Below are 17,150 nucleotides of genomic sequence, written 5' to 3'. Positions count from 1 at the left end.
AACAGCCAGCCACATCCCCTCCTCTCCCTCCCTCTCACTGGGCTCCCACTCTCCCCCCTCCTCCCCGCCGCCCCAGACCTTCATTCATCCTAATAATCTAGGGGGCCACACTGCCTGAATATAGAATGCCTGGGAAAGGGACTGGCTGAACCTCTCCCATCCCACCGGGCAGAATGGAGCAAGAGGTCTGGTGTCTGGACACTATGGTGCAGTACTGCAGGGCTGGAGAGGTACAGCAAGGGAGGGCCTGGGAGGAGAGGGAGCTTGTCCTGGGCACTGGGCATGCTCTGTCCCCAGCCCCAAAGAGGAGAGGGAAGAGTGGAGCTCTGTGCACGGGGGAGCGGTCCACTGCCAGCATGGCTGGGCCTGGCCGGGAAGGGAAGGGTCTGCAGGGGCGGGCGGGTGGGACGTGGAGAGGGCAGTCCCGTGAGGCTGGGGGCGCTCCTGCCATAGGCTTCCTCCGATGGTTGGCACCGCTTGGGAGCCTTCCAGACCTTCCTCCACCTCTCTGCCCACATTCTATGCACAGATGCTGGGGGGGGGGGGGCGTGGAGTGCGCAGTGGAGCAGGAATCTGCATTGTTACGGAGTGAGTGGTTGTTCAGAGAAGTGGCCAAATTGAGAACGCTGCTCAGCATCCTTTGTTCTTCACCCTAGTAGAGAACAGGATTCTCACTCTGCCCGTGTGTCACAGCTGAGTAATGGGAGGAAAAAGAGATGTGCCGTGAGATTCTGAAATCATGGACTGATCCATCCATCCATCCGTCCATCCATCCATCCATCCATCCATCCATCCATCCATCCATCCATCCATCCATCCATCCACATTCCTTCACAGACATTCAGCTCCCAGAGGACAGGGCCGGTTTGGTTCATTGCTGTCACCTAGTACCTGACATCCACATTATCAGTGAGGGTCTCGGTCTCTGAGCCGGAGGACACAAGACACCCCAGCAAACCCCAAGGGGCAGGCAGAGGGCAAGTGGACGATTAGAGTTACATTGTCACGATTAGAGTTACATTGTCACCACCCAGAAGAAGAGACAACCAGGGTGGCAGGCTAGGAATCAGTGGTTTGCCCCTTGGGGCTTTGGGATCCAAGGTGGAACTCATCTCCACTAGCTGTGGCTGACCAGGCAGTGCCCCGCCTCGGGAAGGACCCCCCTCCCCACCCCAGGCCCTGTCCTGGTGGCCTGAGCCGTCCCCAGGGCCCCCCTGGTGCTTGGCTGCCTGCTGGCCGGGACTGGAGCCAGCAGGCGGGAGGGAAGGCCATCTGGCTTCAGGAAACACGTTCTCCTTCCAGCCGCGTGCAGGTAATGAAGGGGTGCGGATAAAATGGGGGTGGGGGAGGCAGTGAGAGAGCAGAGGAAAGTGAGGAGACCTCAGCTTTCTCTGTGCTCAGAGTCGGGGGGTAGATCAAGATGGTCAAGCCCCCAAGGCACCACCTGGTGCCAGCAGAGTGGGGGGCTAGGAGATTTTTGAGACCCCAAAATCTGTGAAGCCTGAGGCCCATGGCAGCTTTTGCTGAAAAGCTTCCTGGAGGAGCCTGAATGTCCAGAGCAGGCCTGGCGACCCGGCGACCCGGCCGAGTCCCGCAGGGCTGAGGGGCAGCTGTGTCTCTCTCTACCTGTGGCCTGGCAGGTCCCTAAGGCTCAGCCAGTCACAGGACAGCACCGAGAAGCTGAGGAACAAAACTGTGTGTGTTTTCAGAGGACTGGAGGAGCTGGGTGCTCCTGCCTGTAATCCCAGCTACTCAAGAAACTGAGATCTGTCTGAGGATCAAGGTTTGAAGCCAGGACTGGGCAGGAAAGTCTGTTGGGACTTTTTATCTCCAAGGAACCAGCAAAAAGCCAGAAGTAGAGCTATGGCTCAAGTGGTAGAGCACTATCTTTGAGTGAAAAACAAAAAACAAACCAAAAAGTAAAACAGCTAGGGACAAGGACCAGGGTCTGAGTTCAAGCCCCAATACACCCCCCCCACACACACAGACACACAGACACACACACACACACACACAGACTGAAGGAAAGAGGAGACCCTTGTAGAGTTTCGGAGGGGAGCTCACAGCCATGAGCTGGGGCTGAGGATGGGCCAGGCTGGGAGGCCGATCTGTCTTACGACTTCTATGGTAAGAAGTGAAATGCTTGCCACTCGGGAGTTGCCGGAAGCAGGTGGGCTGTCTATTTCCAACTGTTTACTGTCAGAGGCACAATGACCTACTTGTCATAAGAGTGGTCAGGAGGTGCAGCCTGGCATCAGCGGAGTCCTCATGCGAGGAAGTAGCTGTCTTAGAGATCCTTGGGTGCCATGTTGTTTGGGCTCCGACATTGCTCACCCACACATTCACAGAGGAAGCCTGTACCTCTTTAGATGGGCTGGGGTCCCCGGGATGGTGGTGGGGGCTCTGGATGGCTCACAGGTGGACCCCCTTTGGAGATGATCTTCTCATGGAGGAGAGAAAAGGAGGTTTTATTTTTTGGTGGGCTGCACCAATAAGAAAGGGTTGGGGTCTGACTTAGAGAGAGGAGAGCCTGTCTCTCCCTGGCATGCCAGCCTGGGCAGAGGAACACGATGGTCTCTGGAGGTCCGTGCACACTGTGGGGTGGGGGCTTTGGTGGGAAGCTGGTAGGAGTGGGGGTGGAGATGTGACAGCTGGACAGAGGACAAAGCCAACGCTCAGAAGTGATTGCTGCTTTGGGTCTGCGACCAGCCAACCCCCATGGCTGCCCGAGCCTGTACTGGCTTGCTGGGGCAGGGGGGCGGTGTCCAGGGTGAAGAGTAGACAGCCAGAGGGACACAAAGGGACCAGACTACCTCACTTGTAGCCACACCATCTCCATGGTCAAAAGCAGTGTGCGCCAACCCAATCCTTGGGTCACGCCTGGCCACTGATGCCACTGTTTTCCTGTCACTGTTTCCTTCCCCGGCTGTGTGTCTGGCTCCCATGATGTCTGTCTTGTGGCCTCTGGCCTCTGTGCCTGCCCATCTCCCTTCCCCATTCACGTCCCTGTCCCCTTCCTGCCCTGCCCTTTCTGTGTTTACCTGTGTGTATGTGTGTGTCTCCTTCTCTCTCTCTGTCTTTCTTGGCCCAGTTTAGGTACAACCAATTTGACCAGGCTTCACCACCTGGACAGCAAGGAGGACCAGCAGGAAGGGGACGCCTGGGAGACTGCCCTCAGCAACGTGGATACTTCCAAGTTCAAGTACCAGGCCCCGCTCCCCCACAGTGCCCAAAACAGTCCCCTGGGGCAGGGCTACCGGGAGGAGATCCGGCCTCCGCCTCCAACCCCAGCCAGCCAGGACTCTCTGGGGATGGACCGAGAGTCTGGAGCCCTGAAGAAGGAGGGCTTCAAGGCTCAGCCTGACGAGAACCCCAACCAGAAAGCCAGCGTTATTCCTGACAACATTCGCCACAAGTTTGGCAGCCAAGTGGTGGACCAGCTAGTGACGGAGGAACAGGTAACACCCAGGAAGCCCCGGGCAGGAGGAGGGCACAGAAGGAACCCTGCCATCCCTGAAGTGGCTGGGCCCATGCTCCATGGCCCTGGCAGCCGGGGTGTATACCTGGAACCCTACTCACTCAGGCTGAGATCGGGAAGATCAAGGTTCAAGGCCAGCCCCAGTAGAAGAGTTTGCAAAGCTCCATCTGCAAAATGATCAGCAAAAAGCAGGGCTCAAGATGTGGCTCAAGTGGTAGAGCACCAGCCTAGCAAGCATGAGGCTCTTGAGTTCAAACTCTAGTACTGTCCCCCCCAAACAAAACCCCTAAACCTGGTCATGTGTAACAATGATTTCATCTTTCCAATAACCCTACGAACAAGGTAGTAGTACTATCCTTTTTTTTTTAAATCCAGAGAAAGGAGCCCAAAGATCAAAGAGGTGAACCAGGTTAGCCAAATTCACCCAGCTATGTGGGATAAGGAGCCAGACCAAGTCAGATTCTGGAAACCTGTCCCTTAAAGGCATTGCTGTCAAAAGCTTTGTGTTTAAATTGGATGTTTTCACTTTAACAAGTCTCCTGAAGGGGATAGCATCCAGTGGATGGACTATATTTGGTGGGAATCAGTAGACCTAGGTTTGAATCCTGGTCCTGCTCCTGAATGCTAGGTGACCTTGAGTAAGTGACTTTCCTCTCTGGGCTTCAGTCTCTCCAGTTGGAAGGTGCAGAAGTCAGATTACATTAGGCTGATGAATACCTAGGAGTCTCAGCCTGCATCCAGGGCAGACATGACTAATCGATCCTGCATTCTTTCCCACCTGATATACCCTGCTCAGCAGCCATTCCCAATCAATGGAAGCATTTCTGATGAAAGGCTGCGCATCTTTCCTGCTCTGGCACTCTGAGACACGGTTTCAACAGCACCATCTGAGCAACCACACAGTGTAGTAGGTCCAGAGAGGTGATCCAACCTGCTCTGGGTCACAGGGCAGAAAGATCCCTGCAGCCAGAGACTGTGGCTTCCCCCTTCCCCTCCCCAGCTTCCCCTCCACCTGTCCTCCTGGGGTGCAATGACCCTTCCCACCAGCCAACCTGGGAGGTCACAATCTTGAATGTTTAGTCCCACATGGAGTGACTCGTCCCTGTTGGCGTTTGCTGCCGGCCACGACCTCTCCAAGTCCTCTTGGCTTTGGGACTCCAGACAGCTGGTGTTCCTGCCCAGCTGTGTGATATAAATCTCAGGGGCCTCAGAGCCCATTAGTGTCAGAGCTGAAAATCACTTCACGTAACACTCAAGTTCTGTCCTCTGCCCCCCCCCTGCAGTTCTGTCCCCTGCCACCACCCCCCCCCCCCCAGTTCTGTCCTCCATCCACATTTGGCAAGTAGGAAAAACTCAGGCTCAGAGGAGCAGGGCAGAGCCTCGGCAAAGTCAGCAGCTGTCTTATGGCAGGATTTGAACTCAAAACCAGCCAAGGGGCTCACTCACCCTGAATGCACTGGGCCAAGGATGAAGTTGGCCTAAACTAGAGGAGCCCCTGAAGTGGCGGAGCTCCCTTGTCTGCCCGTTGGCAGGCCTCTGGCCGGCCTGAGGCCTTCCCTGCCTGGTAGGCCTACCCAGGCTTAGCCTCATGGGTCTCAGTTTCGCCCTTGGTATAAGGAACAGGTTGGACTCCCTGACAGCTAAGGACTTCTTATAGCTCCATTGCTGAGGGCCAGCCAGGGCTCCGGGCTCCCCGGCTGTGCGGGCTGAGCATATCTGACTGCTCGTGGCCCTGTTTCCCAGTTTATAAAATGGTAGGCCTGGTGTTACCCTCTGAAGAGTCCCCTGATGCTGCCCCCAGGGGGAGGCCATGGGGGAGGAGGAAGCGGAGGGGAGGCAGGGCTTCAAGCCCTCCAGCACCGCCCGGCCCCCGCCCAGCCGTGGGGCTGTGGCTGAGGATGGGGTGGGAAGGTGAGAGCGAGCCCTCACCACCCTCTTCTCTGATCTGCCTCCTCATCAGGCTCAGAGGGCCATTGAAGTGATGGAGGCCCAGAAGGGCAGCTCGCAGTCCAGCAGGACGCAGAGCCCGCTGCACATCTCCCCCACCGTGGCGGAATATTATGATCTGGGCTACAACATGCGGTCAAATTTGTTTCAAGGTCAGGACAAAGGGCAAGGGTGGGGCTGGCGAATGCCCACGGTCTCCAGGGCATTGGGCCGGGGAGGCCTGTGGGGTATCTGGTCTGCGTGGGCACAGTCCGTAGACACGCGCACATCCCAAGGGTATCTTCCACGCTGGGCCCTGTGTGTGCACGTGCCCCTGGGGCGTGGGCTGCCTGCCCTCCCAGAGCCCCAGCCCACCCACAGCAGAGGCCAGGCAATCCCAGCTTGGGCACTTTTGATCAATGTAGGATATGCTAATGTGTTGGGTTCAAAGGTCAGCACAACTCCTCCCTAGCTAAGTGCAACCATAGACAAGGCTCCATCTTCTCCCTGAACCTCCACCACCGCCAGGGCCAGGGGCGATGATGACAGCATTGTGCCTTCCATCACGGGCAGGGCTCTGTGGGGACCGGAAGGTGCTTGCCTGGGACACAGGGAGTAGTGGCTTTCAGGTCTTCCTCTTTCTCCTCCTCCTCCTCCTCTTCTTGGGTTGGTACTGGGGCTTGAACTCAGGGCCTGAGTTATTTTCCTCAAGTTGGGTGTTCTACCACTTGAGCCACACCTCCACATCTGACTTTTGGGTGGTTTATGGTTTTGGTTTGTTTTTTATTTTGTCAGTTGTGGGGCTTGAACTCTGGGCCTGAGCGCTGTCCCTGAGCTCTTCACCTCAAGGTGAGGGCTCTACCACTTGAGCCACTGTGCCACTTCCTTTTGGGTGGTTTATTAGAGATAAGAGTCTCATGGACTTTCCTATTGCGGCTGCTCTGGAGTGAGGGCCCCCAGGTGGCATGTGGGGCTCCCCTCCTCCCCCCCTCCCCCGCTCTACCCTCACTGCAGGGCTGGCTTGGTGCTCGCTCCCCTCTCCTCACCCCAGGCCGTCTCCAGTGCTCCCTGGCTGTGGGCCCCGTAGCCTGGGGAACCAGACACCCTGTGGAAGCCTCTCTGGGTTTCTTCTTTGAGCTTGGGGCAGAGGCGGCACTGGGGCCGGGGGGAGGGGAGAGGACACAGCTCCGATTGTCCTCGGTTCTGGGCCGGGGGAGCCCGCTTTGCCCTCTTCCATTGCCGGTGACCACGAGAGGTCTTCCTAGGACCTTATGCAGCCACATGAGATTTACAAGAAACTCCATTTTATTCAGCCTGAGCGGTGGGACTGTGCTACGGCTGTGCTCTCGCACCTGATGGTTGAATTTCCATGAACTGGGTGGCATCTAGATGCTTTCTATGAGCTGGCCGTGGGGCAGTGTGCGTGCTCCAGAAACTGGCAAGCAGTGTGACTGCGGGCTGCGTCCGGCTGCCCACGATGCCCATCCCTGCCGCCCTGCCCAGCCCCACTGCACGGCGTTCTTCCAGGTTAAGGCACGAAAGACTGACTGTGGTGGGCGAGAAGAAATCAAAGAGGAAGTAGGAGGGGTCGCTGGCCTGGGCTGTCTTTGCGCTTCATAGAGAGTCAAGCCCAGCCAGTGCCAGTGGCTCACGGCTGTAATCCTAGCTACTCCAGAGACTGAGATCTGAGAACTGTGGTTCAAAGCCAGCCGGGGCAGAAAAGTCCATGAGACTCTTATCTCCAATGAACCACCAGAAAACCAGAAGTGGCACTGTGGCTCAAGTGGTAGAGTGCTTGCCTTGAGCTGAAGAGCTGTGGGACAGAGCCCAGGCTCAGAGTTCAATCCCCATGACCGACCAAAAAAAGAAAAAGAAAAAAAAAAGGCAGGGTTTTGAAGCAGAACAGAAGGGAGCTTGTGTGACTTAAGATTGCTGGGCCGACAGAGACCAAGAGACGACCACAAACAACCAGGAGATGGCATCTAGATGCTGGCAGCCTGCTGTGTTAGCCAGCCTTCTGTTACTGTAACCAATACCCGAGACACAATCAACTTAGAAGAAGGGTGTAGTTGGGCTCTCCATGTTGGAGACTTCAGACCTGTTTTCTTCTGCCCCACAATCTCTGTTGGGCCCCACCCCAGGGACTTAGAGCTGCTATGACCTTCCAAGAGTGGCAAGGGCAGGGGCAGGGGAGCCAGCAGCTGCTGCAGATCTACCCTCTCGTCCTTGGTCTGGGCGAGGCACACAGGCTGATGGGAGATGGAGCCAGCGCGGCTGAGGCTGACACAGCTGGAGGTAGCAGGAGAAAGCATCCTGGGGGTTGTGCAAGGTAGAAAACAGCCGAATGCACTTCTGCGTGGATTTGGTGTGAGTGTGGAATGAAAGCTGATTTCATGGTCTTTGACCCGAACACCAGGGAATGATTCTGACTGTTTACCGAGACAGAGATGGGCCATGGGATAAAGTCTCACCTGGTCTTCTCAAGTTCCTGGTTTTGCTTTTCACCCTGAAGCCTTCAGTCCACCTAGAGTGGATGTCTGTTTCGTGTGTGGTGTGGGGCTTTATCTTAACTGCCCGGGGTATGGACAACTTGTCACCTCCTGCCCTTAGTGAAGATGACGCCCATCTCTCCCCCCACCCCCACCCCCATCCTCCTCCAGTTCCCCTGCGGGCACAGATCCGGTTCCAGGCTCTGCCTCCTGCCCACGGCTTAGCATTGCACTTGTGTTTACCAAGGTATCACAAGCCATCTGTTCTGGGGCCCGGTGGTGGCACCCCAAGCCCTCCACCCCCCATGGCGGCTTGGATTTCTTCACTCTTTCCTGTCAGTTTTAGTCAGCTTGTCAATTTTTCTTTAAAACAAACAAACAACCTCCTTGGGATCTGTGCCTTTGTCTGCGGGCTGCTTGTGGGGCTTGAACTCAGGGTCTGGGTCCTATTTTCCTGAGATTTTCACTCAAGGCGAGCACTCTACCACTTTGAGCCCCAGCGCCACTTCCAGGTTTCTGATGGTTCCTTGGAGAGGAGAGTCTTACAGACTTCCCTTCCCCAGGCTGGCTTTGAACTTTGTTCCTCAGATCTCAGCCTCCTGAGTAGCTAGGGGTTACAGGAGTGAGCCATCAGTGCCTGGCTAAATCTGACCGTTCGATAGCCTGGCAGAGCTGGGCTGTGGGCAGGTTTTGGATGTCTGCTTGCAAGTTCCTGTTAGGGGAGTTTGCATCTCAGCTGGCTGTGATACTCGATCGCCGTCCTGACCGAGGGCTTTCATCCAAGTGTCTACTTCAATGTTCTGTTACATAAGTGTTTGAGACGTAAGTGCCAAGCTCTAAACCCCGCTTTTAAATCCGAGCAGGGAGGAGTTCTGGACTCGGCGTGGGGGGCAGGAAGTGCTTCTCTCTCGTTTCTCTCTTTCTCCCAGCTTTCTTCTGTTACATTAAAATAGGTTCTTACTTAAAAAAAAATACTATACAATGCATTTCTAGCTCCTTTATCCTTGCTGTGCCCCAGAAAGTGGGCAACCTCGCCCTTAGGAAACAGAGCATGGAATGATTTCAGTCCTTGGAAACCGGAGCCCTGCCAGCATCCAGCTCAAACAAGCAACCTCACCTGCTTGGGAGTAACCACTTGGGAGGGTAGATTCTGTGTGTGTGAAATAGAATTTGGGTGCGAGTTACATTATTCTTTATTAATATCCTTTGCTTTGTTACTATGAGATACCTGAATATGTGTGCGTGTACATGTACACCAATCCTGGGGCTTGAGCTCAGGGCCTGGGTGCCATCCCTGAGCTTTTGTGCTGCAGGGTTGGTGTTCTACCACTTGAGCCACACCTCTACTTCTGGCTTTTTAGTGGTTAATTAGATGAGAGTCTCAGGGACTTTCCTGCCCTGGCTGGCTTTGAACCGAGATCCTCAGATGTCAGCCTCCTGAGTAGCTGTCAATAGAGCCATGAGCCTCTGGCGCCCAGCTAGAGAAGGCAGTTTTTATCTTTCCCGAGAATAGCAGATTTGTCTATTTCTTCTTAGAGTTCTCTTTTTTCTTTGATCTATTTTGAGATTATTTCAATGTGGCAAGCTCAGAAGTACTGCATGACCTTACAATGTTTTTTAAAAAATTATTTTCTTTAGTGTCTTTGCCTTTCAGTCTATTTTGTCTGCTATAAATACAGCCAGACCAGATTGCTTTGGGTTAGTGGTTGATGTATCTTTTTCTATTCCTTCCATGTTTAGCCTCTTTTTGTGTCCTTTGTAAAAAGCAAGCTCTAAATAATATTTATCTAGAAAGTATTTTCCACAGTCAGGAAATCTGTTGTTTAAGCAATGGACACAACCCACTTATATTTGTGCTAATTACTGATATATTTAGGTCTACTGCCATGACCTGATTTTATGTTTTATATTTGTATTTGTCATGCTGTTCTTCCCCACCCCTCTCGATTTACATGTTTTTTCTTTTTTTTTTTAATTTCTCCTTTTTTTTTGAAAAAATCCTTTTCTATACTTCCTGTTCTTTGAATAGGCCTTTGACAAAGGTTAACAAATCCTAAATTTTATCAAGGCATGAGAACATCTGGAGCATCCTAAAGACAGCAAAAATCTTCGCCTTTCCTCTGCCCTTCCTCATTTTATAGAATTCTATTTTACAGAATATATTCCATTTTACAGAATGTTCTAGATAACGCAAAGTAGTTTATGCTGTGGAGCTTGGAGACTTGGGGCTTGGGTTTGAATCTTGACCTTTTACTTACCAGCTGTGTGACTTTACAATAAGTGACTTAACCTCTCTGTGCTCCAATGCCTTCAACAAGAACGAGAGGATCATACTGCTACCTGCTTCTTAGGATGTTTGAGACGCATCACATTCATGTGATGCTCTGGTTGGCAAGCTGAAGGAGTGACTCAGATGGAAGAAAAGGGAAAAGGGGAGAGCCAGCTAGCACGGTGGTGTCTGTCTCGGTCTCTATTTCTGGCTCACTCTTTCTGCTTCCTGGCTGCCATAAGGTGAGCTGCTCTGCCTTCGCCTCCTCCAGACATGATGGACTGAAACCTCTGAAGCCTTGGACCCAAACACATCTTTCCTCTCTAAATCTGTGCCTCTCAACTGACTGGCGTGCCCGGCATATACAAGGCCTGGGTTCAATCCAGCAGCAGAGGGACTGGGGGGTCTGGGGGAAGCAGGCGAGAGGGGCAGGAGAGGAGTAACATTGTCTTAATTATTTTACCCCATAAATTAGATGTTGGTGCTATGTGTTTAGATTCCGTCTTCCATTCCTTCTTCTATCTCAGCTCCTCTGAGATCATTTCTTTTTCTTCTTGGAGGATGCTGTTTAGAAGTCATTTCAGTGAGGCTGTGACATCAGACAACTTTAGGTCCTGTTTATCAGAATAGTCTTTGCGTTTCATTCTTGGAAGACAGTCACATTATGAACAATTCTAGATCCATGAGTACTTTCCTTAACACTTCAATATGAATTCATTTTTCTCCAGTTATTGATGGGTAAGCAAATCATTATTCTCTGTAAGTAAACTCCATTTTCCTCTACAGTTACTGCTAGGATTTCTGTTGTCTTTGGTGTTCTTGATTTTCTGGGATGCATCTAGACAAGGAATTGCAGGATGTGTGGAGTATGGCTGAATAGTAGAGCACTTGTCCAGCACATACAAAGTGCTGGATTCAGTCCTTCACTCTACCCACAATCCTCTCAAAAAAAAGAGGGGGGGGAATTTTACTTTCAGTGCTAGGAATTGAACCCAGGGCTTTAGTGCATTCTAGATAAGCACTTTGCCACCATGTCATGGCTCTGGCCTCTGCCTATGACCTGATGTTTCTGCTGACTTTTGATCATGGTAGCTTACTTCCTTGTGTGTGCTTTCATTTTGTATACTGGGATACATTTTCTGAAAATACTGGTATCTGTTACCTCAGGACAGATATCCCAATACTTTAATGTCCCCAGCTTTACAAGAAAACTTTACCCTTTTGTACTGATAAAGAAATGGAAGCTCAGAGAGATTAAGGGCTTGTCAAGGGCTGTACTAGCTGTAAACAGTGGAGCTGTGCTTTGAACCCAGACCGGCCATACTCTGAAACTGATGCCCAGTATACAGCACGGAGTGGCTTCCCTCTATTGACTTGTGTGTGTGTGGGCTTCTTCATGGTATCCCTCAGGGGCCCCCCTGGAGACAAAGAGCCTCATGAAGGCTTCCTACACACTGGAGGCCGTCAAGAAATCAGTGAGAGACATGGAACACTGGCACGGCAGGAAGACAGACGAACTGGGTAGGTGGGGGCTGGGGTGAATGCGAGGTGGCCCTCTCCTTCATGGGTGGGTGGGTGGGCTGGCGCGAAGGTCCAGGGAAAGAGCTCCAGGGGTGAACTTGAAGAGACTAGGTCACTGCCAGGACCGGGCCATCCCAGATGACCCTTGCTGGTGGCTTCTCTGCTTTTCTGCAGGACGGTGGCACCAGAAAAATACTTTGAACATTACCTTGCAGAAAGCGCTGGATGAGAAATATGAAGAAAGGCGCAGATCCAAGAATTCAAAGTTCTAGATATGAGGCAGAAGTGCCCTCTGCCCAGAGAAATTGATGATAATAAAGAAGGGCACAAATCGGAGCCCTGTTTCTCTCCTCAGTGTCTCTCTTCATAAGAGGGGCACTGGCTGTGTGGTGTGGAGGGCGTCCGTGGAGGAAGATGGGAATCCTGAGCGATCGACTTCCCCCTCCATCTCCCTGCCTCACACCTTTCTCCATGATACCCTGGAAGGATGCAAGAGTTGTGTGCCCATCTGTCTCCAGCCCAGATCCCGGGGTCTCCTTTTGTCTTTGGGTGGATGGGTCCTACACTGGAATGCCGTATGCTCTGCCTGCTCCCTGTAGCACACCCCAATTATTTCTATGTGATGACTCCATAGGCCCATGGACTTCAGCTAAGCTGGTTACAACCTTCCTTGTGCTCTAGGGGTGGGTTTGATCCATCTCAGAGTGATAGGCTCAGGAGTGGACCAATGAGATGTGAGGAATGTGTGGTGCTCCGTGCAGGCTGTCCCTGCCTACACTCAGGCCCAGAACTGCAGGCTCGCGGTCAGAATCCACATATCCATGGAGCAGCCCTGGGCCGTGTGGGGCCTTGGGTGCGAAGCCCGGCCCTTCCCTCTAGGAAGGGCATCATGGTGGGTTAGTAGGGATCGAAGGAGTCCCACAGGGTGTTGTCTCAGGCAGAGAGGGCAAGTGAGGGGCGGAGCGGGTAATCAGGACCCCATCTGCACATAGCAGCCCGGGACCATGTGATGACGGCCGCAGACAGAGCCAGCAGGGTGTACCGGGACTGTGTCTCCTCCACCAGGCAGGCACCAGGCTGCTCCACTGCTCACCGTGCACTCGGCACGGAAGGCGGAAGATGATGACTGACACCCACCTCCACGCTGCGTTTAGCTCAGCACTTTCCTGAGGCGGCCTTGGAGGAAGGGCTGGCCGGGCGCCTGCTGCAGAGAATGAGGATGGCAGAGAGTGCAACCTGATAACCAGGCTGGTAACGAGGCGGACCCGAAGCAAGCCAGCGGCTTCCATCCCCACAGGAGGGAACACCGATTACACGCGCTACGGCTCTGCGGCGCTTTATAAAGATTCCCTCTCAGGACACTATGAGGAGCACTGTTTAAAAATCATAGTCCAGAGCGTCCGTTTGTCATCTTGGCAGAGTAAAACAAGTGTATACATGTATAAGTTTAACTTAAAGAAGGCTCTAACACCTGTTCCTCTTTCCAAAAGCATCTCCTGCTTTCTGGGTACCCCAGGCCCCTAGATGGTATAAATTCACACAGCTATTTGCAGTTCTAGGAGGTTACAGGAGCCCAATTCTCAAGAGGCATTTATTTGGTGAGTGAGAAGTTATTCACCCTTGTAATTCACACAAGGCTTGGCTTACCTATCATGATTCAGCACTGTCTTCATAATTTCTGTCACACCCAAGAACCTCTGGGGATGATACCAATAAAAGCAGGTAATAGCTGGGTGTGGTAGCACACACCTGTAATCCTAGTATTAGGAAGGCTGAGATAAAGAGGATCATTAGTTCAAGGCCAGCTTGCGCTGCAGAGTTACAGCTTGGCTTACAACAAAAGCAAAAGCAACAAGTTAGGTATAATAGGGCACACCTGTAATCCTAGCTACTTGGGAAGGTGGAGGTAGGAGAATCACAGTCTGCGACTATTAAAAGAAAACAAAACTGCCACCACCACAAAAACCTAAAAGCAAAACAGCAGGTGGCAGGCATGCCCAGATGGTAACAAGTGCAAGGCTCTGAGGTCAAGGTTAAAGGGAGGGAGAGGAAGGAAGGAAAGGAAGAAAGGAAGGAGGAAAGGAAGGAAGGCAGGCAGGCAGGCAGGCAGGCAGGCAGGCAGGCAGGCCAGCCGGCCTACCTCCATGGCTAGAATCCAACTTTAGCTTGCCCCCTATTGGCAGGGCCTCCAAATACCATCCAGAGTTCAACAATCCTAAAGTCCACAATGCACACACGCGTGGAGTCAGGACCTAGAGATCACTGGGTATCTTTCTGGCTATGCCTTTCCTGCTCCCCCACCCCACCTCCAACCAGTTCCGTTTTTCCTGGGACACAAGAGGGGCCAGGTGGCACCTCCACGGCAATGGGGGAGGAAGGCTCAGGCCTTTTCTCATCTAACCCCCCTTCACGGGCCAGTTCTCCCAAGCCCTTAGCTGTCTTGAGTTTGTGGCTCCATGGGGAGACGGGGATGAGTGCAGGGTCCCCAGGGGAAGGGCAGCTGGCGGCTGGAATTTAGGAGCTGGGAAGCACTGCCCCAGGCCACAGGCACCTGGATTCAAAGCAAGGTCCAGGTCAGGTTCTGAAGGGTAGAACATTCTAGCTATCCTGGTGACAGCACGCATTTACAGGTCAGCAGTGAAGGATTTCATTGTTGCTCACTTTCTCCCCAACTAGCTCTGCTATGGAGCTTTGGTTCCCGGAGCTCCAGTGCCTATTAGAGTAACGAGAGCAAGGTTTTAGAGAAAAGGAAATAAACTGGCTGGCAAATTAAGGTATGCAGGATTCAATGCCCTAAAGAGATGGATGAGTGTGTCTGTGTGTGGTAAGAAGAGCCCCAAATGTTTGGAAATTTCTGGAAGACTTATTTTATAGATGGAAAGGTTGCCTGATTGCAGAACTGGAAATCAAGCCAATTAAGATCTTGACAGGACCCCAGTACCATGGATGCCCTTTATCATCCGGTCAGTACCCCAAGCAGAGGGGGACATAGCTATAGTTTTTTCCGGAATTCAGCTGGTGACACTTCTGGAATGTACAGAGACCAAAGGAGAAAGTTCACATGGAGATTTTCATGTTTACTGCTAGTCCCTAAATCCTCCCGAATGAGGAAACGCAATTATCTTTTCCAGCCTGGTGGAGGAGGAGGCAAAGCTGCAAACATGTTTGGTGAGATCTGGGTAAGAGCCAGGGAAAGTCCAAGAGGAGGGGAAGGCCAGGTGGCCAGCATGAAGGGCCAGGCTTGCAGACCAGGTTAGACTACTGTGAACTGGAAGTCATAGGAGCCCTGGGCCCCAGCCTAACCGGGGCTGGAGGCCAAAGGCTGTCAGATCTTTGTAGACATAGTCCTTGCATTTTTTGATTTAACAAATGAAGAAACTGAGGCCTGAGTATAAAGGTGCATCACCTGCCTGGAGGCAGGGGAGGGTGCAATTTGAGGCTGGCTCTGGATGTTTTGGCTTCCTGCATGGTGGCCTGGCTAACTGAGCTGGGGTCAGAGGTAGGCCTCAGGCTTCAGGACACTTTCTCTGTAGATGGCTCAGCTGCTGAGCAGGCCTGGCATAGGACCCCAGCTTCTCCCTGGTCTGTGAACTGCGGAGAGTTGAGGGGTGACCTCCCTGGGTGATTCTGAGTTGTGTGTCAGATACAGGGAAGGCCGCGGGCCTGGCACAGAGCAGGTGCAAGGTAAATGCATTCTCACTTAGACTATTTCCCACGAAGCCTTGCTCCCTCCCAGAAAATCATTTAAAAGGAAGCGAAGGGGACAGGAAGAGACCAGCTCAGCAGACACAGAGAAGCTGAGCAGAGACATGAAGGACATCTGTGGGGTCAGAAATTGAACCTGGGATGGACTTGGGCTTTGCCTGTGGGAGGAGAAGAGACACATCATCTGTTGCCTGCCAGGGTCCTTGGCCTTGGCCAGATGGCTGAGCAGGGAGGAATGAAGCAAGCAAGCAAGCAAGCAAGCTCCCTCAGGAATGGCCCATGGGGGTGGAGCTATAACAGCTGGAGATGAGCAGACCTGCAGGCAGACCTGGGGACAAGGATTCCCATGAGAGAGTTTTTCTCTGGGATAAATGGCTAGGTTATGTCATCATACAATTTAAATATGCTAATTGGCTTTTGTTTCCATCCTAGAATCAGACTACTCGTCCTGTAAACCAAGGTGAGCTCCTGTGAAGTGAGCTGTAGAGGTTGGTTCACAGATAGAAATGGGCTGATGAAAGTTACGTGTGTGTGTGTGTCTGTCCTGGGGCTTGAACTCAGGGCCCGCGAGATGGTCCCAGGCTTTTATGCTCAAGGGTGGCACTCTGCCACTTGAGCCACAAGTCCACCTCCAACTTTTGGTGGTTAATTGGACATATGAGTCTCATGGATTTTCCTGCCATAGCTGGCTTTGAATTGTGATCCTCAGACCTCAGCTTCTTGTACAGCTAAGATTACAGGCATGAGCCACCAGTGCCTGGTCCATTCTTCTTACTGTTTTACTGTTAGGGTTTTGGAATTCTGAATAATTTGTGAACACGTGGTCTCACATCTCCAGTTTGCACTGGGCTCTCATGCACAGATGCACGTAGCGTCGTGTTTTGTCACTGTAAGTTCCCACAAAGTATGTCCTCCACTGTGTAACCCCAGAGCAGTAACCTGCAGGGTGGAGGTAATGTCTGATGCCAACCTCTAGGTGGCAGCAGTCTCCGCAGGATTACTGAATCCATGCATTGTTTTCTTTAAAAAATTCTGTTTTCCAATGCAACATGCGATAGAAAACAGTACACATACAAGAAAAAGTTGATATTGTTCTCTCTCCCCCTCTGTGTGCTGGTCCTGGTGCTTGAACTCAGGACCTGGATGCTGTCCCTGAGCCTTTTCACTCAAGGCTGGTGGTTTACCACTTGTGCCTCAGTTCCACTTCTGACTTTTTGGTGGTTAACTGGAGATGAGTCTCACAGACTTTCCTTCCCAATCTGGGTTTAAACTGCAATCCTCAGATCTCAGCCTCCTGCGCAGCTAGGATGACAGGCATGAGCCACTAGCTCCTGACTCCTTAAAAACCTTTTATGTCTGCTGAAATCTGCAGGACCCTTCTCCCTTGCCAGGAGAGATGAATCTAGCTTGCAAGGCTTATGCAAAATAGCATAATAAAAGGGATCCTAATTTTAAAAATGCAACGCTGGTCTTCATTCTCCTCCCCTGGCCCCATGAGATATTCCACAAGCTGATTTGCTTCCCACCAAGATGACTGCAGCCTGCACCTCGCTATGGTGTCTGCGCATGCCACCCTACACTCAGTGGAGATGGCGCCACCCTTCAGTAGCTCAAAGAACAAATCCTCAGACTGCCTCTCCCCCATTTCTCTGTCTCTCTGTCTCTCTCACACACACACGCATACACTCACGTTTACACACACAAATCAAATCCAGCGTTTTGTTTTGTATTACAAGTGTTTTATAGAATGTTCCTCTGCAAG

The 17,150-nt window shown here is 52.3% G+C and overlaps 1 protein-coding gene across 1 annotated transcript; it reads left to right on the top strand.

The window, feature by feature from the left end:
- The first annotated feature begins 1,420 nt into the window (after window positions 1-1,420).
- Tex33 (testis expressed 33) lies at window positions 1,421-11,967 on the top strand. The gene is made up of 5 exons (XM_042693046.1): window positions 1,421-1,458; window positions 3,092-3,458; window positions 5,439-5,577; window positions 11,573-11,683; window positions 11,858-11,967. Exons 1-5 carry the CDS (start codon window positions 1,421-1,423, stop codon window positions 11,953-11,955), a joined length of 753 nt encoding a protein of 250 aa, XP_042548980.1. The 3' UTR covers window positions 11,956-11,967.
- Window positions 11,968-17,150: the final 5,183 nt, after the last annotated feature.

Source organism: Dipodomys spectabilis, unplaced genomic scaffold, assembly GCF_019054845.1.
Source record: "Dipodomys spectabilis isolate Male_0828 unplaced genomic scaffold, ASM1905484v1 ptg000163l, whole genome shotgun sequence".
Classification (NCBI taxonomy): domain Eukaryota; kingdom Metazoa; phylum Chordata; class Mammalia; order Rodentia; family Heteromyidae; genus Dipodomys; species Dipodomys spectabilis.
The sequence above is the reverse complement of the archived record's forward strand: the minus strand, read 5'-3'. Positions and strand labels throughout refer to the sequence as shown.

What these genes read in the sequence shown, in the direction of transcription:
- Tex33 (XM_042693046.1), top strand. Translation starts at nt 1,421, where the DNA reads ATGGTCAAGCCCCCAAGGCACCACCTGGTGCCAGCAGA. An exon ending in CACCACCTGGTGCCAGCAGA is followed by an intron (nt 1,459 to 3,091) that starts GTGGGGGGCTAG and finishes TTCTTGGCCCAG; the next exon opens with TTTAGGTACAACCAATTTGA. An exon ending in GCGGTCAAATTTGTTTCAAG is followed by an intron (nt 5,578 to 11,572) that starts GTCAGGACAAAG and finishes GGTATCCCTCAG; the next exon opens with GGGCCCCCCTGGAGACAAAG.